The sequence below is a fragment of the Brachionichthys hirsutus genome, chromosome 22 (genome assembly GCF_040956055.1).
Source record: "Brachionichthys hirsutus isolate HB-005 chromosome 22, CSIRO-AGI_Bhir_v1, whole genome shotgun sequence".
In the NCBI taxonomy this organism is placed as follows: domain Eukaryota; kingdom Metazoa; phylum Chordata; class Actinopteri; order Lophiiformes; family Brachionichthyidae; genus Brachionichthys; species Brachionichthys hirsutus.
The window spans coordinates 2,776,619-2,789,456 of record NC_090918.1 but is presented as its reverse complement, the minus strand read 5'-3'; the positions used below and the strand labels follow the sequence as shown (position 1 = coordinate 2,789,456).

The following is a 12,838-nucleotide window of genomic DNA, read 5'->3' as shown; positions in this document are numbered from 1 at the left end:
AGTGACGTCTTCTTGTATTCCGAAGGAAACGGCTCCTGTCCCTTTTGTAACGCCGAACAAGTTCTCAGAGGTAGAGCGGCCCTCCTCGTCCGACCGACGGGAAGACGTAAAGCGAGTCGGACAATTTACGGCTCTTCTTATTCTTCGTTGTGCGGCGTCGCAGGGCTCAGCAGGAAAAAAGATGCTGCCCCCTTCTGGCCGACGGCGGGAACAGAGTTCTGCGCGTCCAGTCAGGGGCTTGTAGGAAAAGAGAAACGATGACAGACATGCCACAAAACTGAAGTCATTTAAAATGACAACCTTCCGGCTCCAAGAAAGACTAAAATAAATCCCTAAGAGTCAATAACAATTTCCGTTTAAGATCAGAGGAAACATTTGTGGAATTGCTCAATCAAAGCTGAGGAGGAGGATTCAAGTTGTTTCATAATGGAGGAGATGGAAATAGGGATGGAGGAGGGGTCATCTTGAAGGGAGAGTTGGTGCAGAGTGTTCTAGAGGAGAATCGAGTGTCGGATAGACTGATGAGTTTGAAGCCGGAGATTGAGGGCGTCATGTTGAATATTGTTAGTGGGTACGCTCCACAGGTAGGAGGTGAGTTAGAGGAGAAGTTCTTACGCTCCACAGGTAGGAGGAGAGTTAGAGAAGGAGAAGTTCTTACGCTCCACAGGTAGGAGGCGAGTTAGAGAAGGAGAAGTTCTTACGCTCCACAGGTAGGAGGTGAGTCAGAGGAGAAGTTCTTACGCTCCACAGGTAGGAGGCGAGTCAGAGGAGGAGGAGAAGTTCTGGAGTGACTTAGATGAAGAGGTTCAGAGCATCCAGAGCAGTGAGAGAGTCGTGATTGGAGCAGACCTCAATGGGCGTGTTGGTGAAGGAACCAGAGGAGATGAAGAAGTGATGGGAGAGTTTGGTGTTCAGGACAGGAACCTAGAAGGACAGATGGTGGTGGACTTTTCCAAGAGGACTCTAGTGGTGAAGAAGATGAAGAGGACGAGGCAGAGCACACAAACCTTGCTGCTAATATTTTATTTCGGCACACAAATTATGGACACGTTCCATATCTCCACAGTAGTCCGTTAGTGCATCGATACGGCTTCTAGTGTTCAACACCAAACCCACCACCAAGAACGCAGTCTCTCCTTCCTCGCCTTGACATTCACAGACTCAAGCGACGCGAGACCGAGCCCAGCATGAAGCGACACAAGGACAGTTCCAATTCTGGTCCCGAGCAATCACAAGACATTCATTAGTAGTTTAACATCTGGTCTACCGTCCAAAGCCTGCAGCCTGACCACGACACTAGTGTCAGGTCAACCCTCATCCCGTACAGCGTTCAGTCAACGGGTTCAGTCCTGATACAGCAGGAAGCCAGAGAAGGTGCTGTACTTCCAGGTGCTGCCGTAGATGGCACCGCGATGCAGCCGGAGCCACACCTGGTCCCCTTGGAAAAGAGGAAGGATGGCGTGATTGCTCGCCGTCTCATGGTCCGGGGCGCCGTCGTTGGCGTACGCCGACACCATTACGTCCTCGTTACGCATGAGATTAATGTAGAGCGGCACGTTGATGGCGAGCTTCAAGATGTGGAATATGAAAACGTAGGTGCCATTGACGGGGCAGTTGAAGCGGCCGATGTGGATGTCATACATCTCCCCCAGGTTGCTGTGAAGCTGGTCAAACACAATAGGCTGGTCGAGGTTACCTGGGACGAAATTGGCGGTGCGAGAGGCGGTGAATGCCACTCGCAGCGGCTGGGAATATGGGTAGAGCTGCATTGGGAGTAGGGCGGGGTGATGATGGCCGTGGGGAGTGACGGGCACTTCGGAAGCGGAGGCCGACAGGGAATCTCCGTGACCCGAGTCCAAAATGGTAAAGGCTCCTTCTCGGTCCGGGCTGCTCACTTGAGAAGAGTCACTCCACGTTGCTGCGGAGCGGAGACGCACAACCCGCGTTAAAGGAGCAGTTCACCCAAAGAGAGGTCTCAACAATCCCAAGGCCACACTTTTAAAAAGTCAAACTGAAACTGTTGACGTTGAATGGAAAATACAAATAAGTAATGGAGAAAGATTGGCACTGGACGTTTCTTACTTGGTCTAGTTCGGCTGGACTCACTTCCCCCCCCCCCCCCCATTAGCGGGCTTACATTGAGTAAATCGGAGCAGAGCATCATATTCGGCAAAGGTCTAAAATTGAGTGATTTGTTAGGTGCAAATACAATGCAAGTCCCCCAGCTAAACCAATTAGAATTCACGCAGGTCCCCCAGCTACACCAATTAGAATTCACGCAAGTCCCCCCAGCTAAACCAATTAGAATTCACGCAGGTCCCCCCAGCTAAACCAATTAGAATTCACGCAGGTCCCCCCAGCTAAACCAATTAGAATTCACGCAGGTCCCCCCAACTAAACCAATTAGAATTCACGCAAGTCCCCCCAGCTACACCAATTAGAATTCATGCAGGTCCCCCCAGCTACACCAATTAGAATTCAAGCAGGTCCCCCAGCTAAACCAATTAGAATTCATGTTCAAATAGCATCTTGCAAGCAGCCAGACAGAGGCTAATTGGAGGCCTGTTCTGAACTTGCAAAGATGTATACATGTAAAAAACAAAACTACAAAGTAGCATCAAGACTCAAGCCTTGCAGGTTTCCTTCTCATGTCCCCCCCCCCCCCCCCCCCAAAAAAAAAGACCGAACAAAACAAACTAACCTGCCCTGGGGATTAATTTTTAATTTGATTTAATTTTGTTTTTATTGCAGAGAACCTGAGCCAACAAATGTCCCAACTTAAGCACTGGTTTGGATTCTAGTAGATAGCTTTGTAGAAAATGATGCAGGCAATAGCAAGAGGGTAACGGTGTAGAGCTTGTTTGAGAGTAATAGTTCGATACGAAACCCCTTCAAGCTACAGTTCTGTGCATCAAACAGGTGCTTGGAGTCCAAGTTTGTGTTCTTACCCGAGTTGTTCCTTCCCCCTCCATGTCTATAACTGTGGTGGTATCCAGAGTCCTGAGGAAATAGAGGGGCTTACTTGTAACATATGCAGAAGAATCTTAGTGGCTTTAAAACATTAACTTTGAAACCGTTGCAGAAAGTAATATAACAGCCAATGATTCAGTTTCACACTGGAGACTGGTGACTGATTAATTACAACACAAGTCCAAAAAAAGGACAATATTTCAAATGTCCACTGCAAAAGTGTTGTGGAGTGAAAACCGGAGCATTCAATAATCATCAAAGGATCTTTAGTCATGTTCGTCAGCATGTACCATTTAAAATAAAAATGTACTTACTATTGCAGCATAGAGGGGCAGCCCAGAGTCCCTAAATTGACTGTGGGGGAGGTAGGACCCTCCTGAGGAGTAGAAACAAGTGAACTTCAGAGCTACTCAAAGGAGCTTTCCAGCCTAAGCTTTAGGTTATTTAAATATGAAGAATAATTCACTATATGCAATAACCAGAATTTGTTCAAACATCCCTCAACCTGAAAATTGTATGACAATTAAACGAATGGAAGATGCATACAACATTGTAATAATTGATATAACTTCACCACCACCAAGTGCGGCGTGAATGAATGCACAATGTAAAGCGTCTTTGGATGTCTAGAAAACCAATGCATTATTATTTATTGGGTGAAGAGGGGCAGGGTGGCGAGTCAGATGCACCGGTGGAGTAGGGGGCGGCAGGAGCAATGGTCCTGTTGGGAACTTCTAGCACAGCCTTCTTCTTAGTCTTCAACTCCCACCACCAGGAGTGCTTCTCCCGGATCCCGGGGGGAGGCTGGGGGCACGGAGTCCGAGTGGACCTTGTTCCTCACCTCCACTGTCGAAGCGGATGGAACCCCAAAACCCGGTGGTGGATACCAGAAGTAAGGGAAGCTTTGAGGCTGAAGGAGGAGTCTTGAGTCTTATTGACTTCTGGGACTCCGGAGTCAGCCGACGGGTACCGGCAGGCCAAGTGCACCATGGCCCAGTGGCTATGGAGGCAAAAACTCTGGTCGGCCTCAAAGAAATTCTGGCCAACCATTCGGCGGCCGATGGAAATACTACTTCAAGGATCGCCTCAATCTCATTTCCATGTCCCTCTGGATTGGCAGACCGGGGTGGCGGTCCCATTTTCCAGAAAAGTACTGAAAAGGATGATTAGACCAGTAGTTGAACCTCAGATTCAGGAAGAATGTGGTTTTCGTCCCGGTTGCGGAACACCGGACCGGCTCTACACTCTCCACCAGGTGCTCGAGGGTTCATGGGCGTTCGCCCAACCGGTCCACATCCACGCGTTTTGTGGATTTGGAGAAGTCGTGTAATAACGAGGGATGAAAACACACCAGAGAAAAACGTAAACTGAGGAGATACCTCGATGCCACCCAGAAGGTTTGTGCCAGGCCCCTGCCACCACGTGCCATACCTCTTCCAGCTCCTCTGGTATGGTACGATTGACCATGTTGACTCACACCAGATGGTCCTGGAGACAGAAACACCTGTCCAGCGACCGAACACTCCGACTGGTAAACTGCAGACACAAAACTGGTCTCAACGACTCCAGCTCATCAGAATGAAAACGGTAAAAACGACAAACGATCAGCATACCTGGTTGGTGGTCTTCCGAGGACGCAAACTCAGGTGGCGTTTGGGTGCCGACAGTGATGCACGCGGGCTCAGATAAAACTGCTGCGCCTGATTTATAGTTTAGTTTGCCTTTCTGAGATAAAGAATTCACCTTCAAGACCTACAGTGAGACAAACAAATGGAGCCTCAAGTAGTATGTATAAAGAATACACACCCAACCGAGATCTAGCTATGCTGGTTCAGACCGCACAACTACAATTTCTCAACAGTCGATAAAGGCCTTTTGAATGCTCACGCCAGTCAGGAGGTCCTGCGTTCAGTGCAGTCCGTCCGCCCACTGGAGGACGCAAGAAAGCACGGTCCTGCATTCATGCCGACGGTTACCAAGCAGAAATTCGACCTCGTGGAGTACGTACATGTGAACAGTATACACGGATCGTACATAAACATCTTTTTATTCAGTCATTTTCACGTCTGATTATCTGACACAGGTGTGGCCTATACCAGCTTTCCCATGGGCGAGAGGCAGGGTACACCCCCCAAAGAGTCAACAGCGCATCGCAGGGTCTTTTTTGTACACTTTTGACCACACAAAATGTAGACCAAGTCGTCGGTCAACAGGAGTTTGGTTGAAGGACAGAATTGTTTAGAGATGGGGGTCTTTGAAACTGAACAGCTGTAGCATGATTAGCCCTTTATAAGAACACATTACGGAGTTTATACAATAAACAGCTCTACAATCTTGTAAAATTGCAGGAAATGACATCCTATCCTTGATATGTTCCACTGCACTTTGATTAAAATCTTTTTTTAGCCTAGTTTTCCCAAAACCGAGTTACTGCTCATTTCAGCCGCTTGTACCCGCGACCTTGTTCTTTCGGTCAGTACCCAGAGCTCGTGAACACAGGAGAGGGTAGGAACGAAGATCGACAGGTATATCCCAGAGCGTCGCCTTTCGGCTCATCTTCCTCGTCACCATGATTACTTCATATGCGATTCCGGACCTACGCAAACTACGCAGGATAGACTGGATGGTTTATTTAGCCGTTTTTGGGTTGATAAGGACCCAAAACCGCCATAATAGTGTAGAAACATGGGAAAAGTGAGTTTTTCATAATATGTGACCTTTAATTAAATAAAAACAGCCGTCCCGGAACACAAACTCACTCCACGCCACCACCCTTTCCCCGGAGTCGACTAATAGACCCGTCAGCATGACAGTTTTCCCTTTAACATGAGCAAAAACTTCCTTCAGGGGACACTGCAACTAAAAATCACGAGAGTCGTGGTCACCCTGTGGCACGCAGGTTACAAATATCTCGAGTCCTCCAGACTCAGCCGGGATGCTAAACGGGGGTCGCTAAGCTAGCCAAAGGCTACTCGTGCCCGTTGTTGCAGACCCCGATGACCATCGTGATTCGTGTCACACTGCTGTGAAAGACATTCAAACAACAGGCCGATGGTCGAGGCCTCGGCTGCACACGACCCAAAGGACAAAGCTTTTGGAACACTTACTGACTGGATATTCTGCAACTGTGCAGAAATCTGAGCTCGCCTATTTGGGGGTGTAGAGAAAGTCTGTCCCTGATGTGGCGCAGACGCCACGTCAATACAGGGGGAGCGCGTCGGTGATGCAGTTACTGGCGTCTGCGGATCACAAAAAGTGTCAAGATTATATTTAAGCCATGGAAACATCTGGTCAAGTGCTACCAAAAATGCTGATTTACACAGTGACCGTGGCTCTCGTCCTCCAGGCCACCGGCGACGGTGGAGTCCATGTGGCGCAGCGGCGGTGGAGTAAACGTCTTCCTGTCTGCCAGTTGCAGCGGTTCCTGCGGAGACACGAGGACTTTAACCACAGAAAGGTCACGCCATCGCACCACAAGCCAAAAGTACTGCACCTTACATGAAGGAGGGCTTTTGAGGAAAGGTCAAGGGTCTCGAGACACTGATCACCATTAGTTAGCCTGGCAGGCAGTGGGGTTGACTGAGTGGGACAGAGGAGGACGCGAGGACATGTTCCAGTCGTTCCAACTCAAGTAATTTAGCGCAGAGAAACGGCGCTTACATGTAGCGGTTTGGGCTGAACGTCACCCGGGCTCCTCGCATCGATGTGTCCTAGTTGTTTGGAGGAGAACAAAACAAAATGATCAGAAATGGTTTTCACAATTTAAAAACTGAACCGAAGAAACCTTCCGGAAAAGCAACGCGCACGCCTCTGGAGTTCATAATTAGCAGCTAGAACATGTCCAGCGGAACCTCGGCTGGAGATCACCTCGATGCACCAACAAATCTGTCTACGAACACAATTTAGAAACTACTTTTTGACTTGGAAGGCAAACGTCGCAGTCAATGGAGCTTCAAAATGTGTTCAATATCTCAGTTGATTATTGACTGATGTTAATGGAATCTGAAACAGTCATGTAGGGGGGGGGTGTCTCTATCTTACCAACCAGTTTCATCTGGACCGGATCCAGAACGGCATTAAGAATAAACATTACATTTTAACATTAAACCCATTTATGGAGAGATCAGTTAAAAATACACATCAACTCTGATTCACTTTGACTTTTCATTGTGGGTGTGTAAAGACACCAAGAACAATCTAGAACCTTCTGGTGCTGATCCAGATCACCGCTATGCATTTGTTTATGTATGCATCTTGTCACTATGTAATTAAAACAGTAAGGTCCATTCCTGCAGCTATTTGTGTTCGTGTTCTGCGAGTACACATTTCCCTTTTACCCAGAGGCGATGGCGAGCCGGGCAGCCGACCAGTCCGTCTGGGTTGGCCGCTAGACGGAGAGCGCTCACCGTCCAGGAGAGAATCCTGAAATGGTAAGGAGCAATCCGAACACTGGAAAAGCTAAAGAAGAAACTATGGGTTGTTGGTAACAGGCTGAAAAGCCCACCTGCATGAAACTGAAGGAGCCAGGGATCTTTGTCATGAGGTCCTCCAGGTGCCGCTTCCTCAGGGCGGGGTCTTTTGGCAAGGCAGACTGAGAATTGAACATCTCAACAGGCATTTCCATTTTCACCGCCTATATGGAACCACGGAAAGGACGGTTTGGAAGTCGTTTTGAGAGATCAATAAGTTTTAAATCAAATACTTCATGCTCACCGATTTCACATATTGCTCTCCTTTGGCTCGTCGGTCTTTTCTCTGTCATGTTAAATAGACACCATTAATTAATGCGTCTGAAATGAGACAGAATCTTGTGCAGAGATTTGACTAATTACACACGACTCCCCGTAGAGCTACTGCCCGTAACCTTTGATGATGATGTCAGTTCATTCCCTTGCTACCCTTAAGGTGCTTGTTGTCATTTGGTTTTCTACCTCTTCTCTAGTTTACCTGCGAGATTTCTTACTCGCCTACACAAGTCTGTACCCGAGACTTGCGGTATTGAGCGCCACTCAACATTTAGCAATCATGAGTTGGGAGTCTTAAACAAAAATATGTTATAAACCATTATATCGTCCACTTTGGTAGCTTCAAGCCGATTTCCTCGCGCTCGATTCAAGAGGAGGTTTAAGATCGTGCAAACCGAACTCCCAGAATCTGATGATACAGCACCTCTTTGCCGTCAGCGGCCCGTTTCTTGGTAGCGATTTGGCCTTTTGGGATTAAAGTTGCAGCTCCCTTCCATGTCGTGTGGACGGCAGCCGAGGGCCTGGGGGCAGCATCTGATAACTCCCCATCCCAGCAGTCAGGAGGCTCCCTCTCCCTCGTGGCCTGGAAGTCCTCCTTCCAGTTCCGGGCGGCAGCGGTTGCTGGGTCAGTCAGGTACACGCTGTTGAAGAACTGCCACATCACAGTGCCATCAGCGCATCTGGAGTGTGCAACCACAACCCCGAAGCACGGCCGAGCCGGCTTACCTCCTGAGACACTTCGCTTAGTTTAGACCTCGACGTGCCTTACAGGGGCGAGAAAACCAGAAACACGGAGCCGTTAGTCAACATTTCAGTTCTAGGAGTAAGTTTCCTGTGACTAGTTATCCAATAGAAAGCAGAAAAAAAAAAAAAAAAAGATTTAAATATGGACACAGACTGAGTTGAAGAGATTGAAGCTGTAATCTCGTGATGAGTCACAGTATTCACGGAAGCAGTATCTCACCGTTTGGCTTGCTTGAACGCAGCACTGGGGGGCCCTTGTTGGGCGAGGGTGGGAAACGGCTGAAGTACTCGCAGTTCAACAGCCTTGTGAGCTCCTCTTTCAGCCGTTTAACTGGAACAAGAAATCACTTCAGGTCTGCATTACGGCACAGACCTCAGCCGCTCAAGTTGATGTCTCATGCTTTACACATTCAAACGGCATTGGCTGTAACGGATAGGATAGAACATCCACCTGGATGGGGGGGGCACTGATATCAGGTATAATCAAGCCATAACCGTCCTTCAAGACCACAGCCAAGAAGAAAAGAATCTTCACAGTGAAGCCGAGAGAAATTAATGACGTCTTTAAGACCATTTTCACTTTGCCTTTGCAGAATCATCTTAACTATGCACAAAAACACAATAAATCGTACTTATTTCTGTACTATAACACCTTGACATACAAGTACAATCCATTCCTGGACCGAGCAGACTGTAGTTTTGATCAGTGCATATCATTATTTATCTTGTCTTGTCCCAACCCACCACAAACGTCTGTGGTAATTGGTTGAGAGTATTTTTTTTAAATACTAAATGTATTGCACCAAATGTAATGGGTTCCAATAAACCAGCCAACCATGTAGACCCTCCACGGAAGACAACGACGCTGCAGCTGGTCCTCCCTTAGAGACACTGGTTTAATGACAATTCGCCGTTACAACGGGCTTTCAGAAATGTCAAAGTGCAGGTGAAGAACCTCCGATGTTGTATGTTGTATATAATCTACTTACATGTGGTCCCAGCCACCGGCTTGTCCTTCCCCTCCAACAGGTCCATGTAGACCAGAGCGGCTTGCTCCATTTGCTGCTCCAAACTACGACAGATGATGAAAACAAGACTTTAAAAGCTCTACGCTGCACAAAAAGGATCTGCGCATTGTGAAATTAAAGTCGAGTTAGTGAAGGACTAAGTTTTAGGACGTTGGTTTGTCGTCAGTCTTGGTGTCATGGAACGACGCCCGTCCAGACAGCGATTTCACGGCAAGCCCCACCTTTACATTGTACTTCACAAGTCTGTTTTGTACATGACCAACATTTCCTCGGGGCACGATCAAATAGAGCAGGTCCAGACTGTCCTTTTTTAATTTGCTCCAACTAGTCAAAAGAGACTAGCTGGAGCAAGCTCAGTGCTGCTGTGGGCCGTTCGTGTCAGAGAAGCCGCCTCCCATAGTATTTAGAGAACTACATTTTGATGAGCACATCAGCTCAGCAGACGTGGTGATGGAATCTATCCTTATTCGTTTCCACAGTTTACCCGCACTGACATTGGGAATGCTTTGATGACTCACCCCAGCCTGTTTTCCCTCTTAACCCCCAGCAGGGCGGCGAGCTGACTCAGGCAGTGCAGCTGCTGAGCTGTGCTGCGCGGAGCGTGGTTATGACCCGCCAGGAGGTCTTCCCTGACGTGGTCCTGCTGCAGGCGGTGGAGGAGGTGCTGAACCTGGAGCACAGCGCTCAGACGCCTCTTCTCTGTGGCCAGCTTTTCCACCTGTTCCTTCTTTGCTGCCTTCTTCTGGGCAGTCAGCAACTGCACCAAAGGGACGAATCAAGGAGCAATTTTTTATTTTACTTTATTTTCTCTATTTTACTCTGTTCGTTTGCTGGGTTTTTCTGTGTATCTTTTCCTTTTCAGCTTGTATTTAACCTCCTTTTTTCGTTTTATACATATATATATTGATTGATTTTGTTTAGTTAATTTGAACTTCAGGGGAGGATTTTTATACAAGCCCTTCGGCTTATTTTCCTCTCCTGCACTATTATTTGCCTTTGTAATGTTTTGTTTGTGTTTATTATTGTGCATATGAATAAAATGAAAAATGAAAATGAGCAATCAAAACTAAATTCATAAGTACAGGCACTCTTGTCATGTGATGTTACGCATTCTTCACAAAACTTAAACAACCTAGAAGAAGAAGCGGGGAGCCGTTTCTCCTCTTTAAGTCAACCTGGATAACTGGAATAAAATGAAGTAAAATCAGTTTAGTAACTACAAGCACAGTCTGAGTACAAATCAGCAGCGAATGTACAAATCCTACTACGGTAATACCATCATCAGCCTCTGTCTCGGTATGACATTTGTCCTGTAGCTCCTTACAGACTACGTGACAAATACCAAGTAACAGCCCTTCTTCATCCAGCCTGAAATTCAGCTAGTCTATCAAATGTGGCCTGATTATTTAAACGTGACTATCTAATATGACCCGTTAGCAGCTCAAAGCGTGTACAAGTACGGCCTCCAGAGCGTCGTGCCCTCAAAAAGGTAATCAAGATGTCTGGTGTAGACATCATTATACAAATTATTACAACTGGGCCTCACAAAAAGCAGCTGAAGTCTAGAAGTCAGACCGATCACAGACTTACTGTCTGAGTCAAAGCGTCCAGAGTTTTGCGCAGCTCCTGAGCAAATACCAGGTTGTGAAACACCTCCTCATACCTTTCCACGGCTATCTGGTGGACAAAGAAACAAGCCTTACCGCCTTTACTCAATTGACTTCACGGCTTTGCTTCCGTTACATGGCCAAGTCTTACCATCTGATCCTTGTTTAGTGCCTCGCCCTTGTTCAGCCTCTTCTTGTAGCATTCCAGTTTCAGCTGTGAGCACAAAAGACACAGCATCCAGGTGCCAGTCTCCAATTAGCCATCCTTTATACCCATTATTTTGTCTTCATTACCTTCTTTTTCTCCAAGTTGCGGACTTTGTTTTTGAGGCAAATGAGACCATCTTCTATGTAGTTGTCATAGCCATGGTAGGCAATGGAGGTCTCCAGACTGAGCTGAAATTCACTCAGACTATCCGTCACAAAGCCCTCCCGCTTCTCTTTCGCCTCCTCCTCTGAAGTCTCAGGTCCATTGGTGACATCCAGGGTGGGGAGAGGAGACAGCTGCACCATTTTGACCTCCACAGGGTGAGAATAGCAATGAATATATATTTATTATATGATGATGGATATATTTATTAGATAGAATGTTAGCGTACAAGTACAGTCACACAGTAGAATGTATTACAGTACGAATAAAGTCAAACATCCTGTCCGAGAGGAGCATTTCAAAAAAGCCCTTGCGGTCTTGTTTCCGTTGAAAGTTCTTCGTACATAAATCATCGACATTTAACAGTACAATTCTCGCAATACAAATAAAAATAAAACCAATATTAAATTACTCAATTTATGCAAAATAACATTAGAAAGAGAAAAACTGGTAGAGAATTGTAGTGAATTTTTTAAAAAAAAACAGGTGTGCGCTTTTAAATTCTGGCAGGAGATGAGTTTCAGTGCAGAATGATGCCGAGGTTCGGTCCAGGTTCGGCCCAGGTTCTTCCCGGTTCGGCACAGGTTCGGCCAGGGTTCGGTCCAGGTTCGGTTCAGGTTCGGTCCGGGTTCGGTCCAGGTTCGGTCCAGGTTCGGTCCGGGTTCGGTTCAGGTTCGGTCCCGGTTCGGTCAGGGTTCGGCCCAGTTCGGCAGCAGCCAGTTCAGTGACAGGGCATTTACAGAGATCTTTTCGCGCTACATTCGAACGAAAAGACGGCGTCGTTTAAAGTTTAAACACCGGAGCGCGCGTCCCCGAAAGCAGCAGCTGACCCACCTCGTTTCCGCGTTCGATCCTCCAGGCGAGCCGCTGGACACCAGAAAGGTCCCGCACCGAAAGACCGGGATGTTCCGCTTCGCAGAGGCCGCGCCAGCACCGGCGCATACCTTTATATACTCTCCGGTAAGATCCACCGACCGGTCCTCCGGGACCACATCCGGGCCCGGTGGCCCCAATCAAGAGGAGCTGCGAGAGATCCGATGTCCAAATTAAGATTATGTTCTTAAATAGTGGTGCGTTCAGTGTAGACAGAATGTCGGGAAAAATCGATTGCAGAATGACAACTTTGAACGTGAGCGTTTATATCAATCTAGAGCAATTTTAATAATTCGTTTGCCGGCTCTGACGTCATAGACGGAGAAAATCCTGCGGATTTCGTAACTTGACAACAAATTTCAGATTAAATTTCATCTGGATAAATTGGATTAGAATCTCTTGTCACTGCTACCAAAAAGTGGACAATAAACGGTCCGCCCTGAGTGGAAATTAATTTACTTATAATAATAGAATGAAGAAGAACACCAGAGATCTAACATG

At 47.2% G+C, this 12,838-nt stretch overlaps 1 protein-coding gene across 1 annotated transcript; it reads right to left on the bottom strand.

Annotated features, from left to right (window-relative positions):
- Positions 1-1,037: 1,037 nt before the first annotated feature.
- On the bottom strand, positions 1,038-12,406 carry caprin2 (caprin family member 2). Its single transcript, XM_068755486.1, is given in 22 exon segments — positions 1,038-1,918; positions 2,949-3,000; positions 3,285-3,346; positions 4,350-4,372; positions 4,374-4,506; positions 4,584-4,722; positions 6,078-6,209; positions 6,290-6,394; positions 6,469-6,549; positions 6,631-6,680; positions 7,308-7,392; positions 7,475-7,603; positions 7,684-7,725; positions 8,140-8,367; positions 8,442-8,479; positions 8,680-8,790; positions 9,449-9,531; positions 10,006-10,244; positions 11,078-11,164; positions 11,246-11,308; positions 11,389-11,613; positions 12,299-12,406. Coding segments are annotated over 22 exon segments (2,790 nt in total). The 3' UTR covers positions 1,038-1,343.
- Between the last annotated feature and the right edge of the window lie 432 nt (positions 12,407-12,838).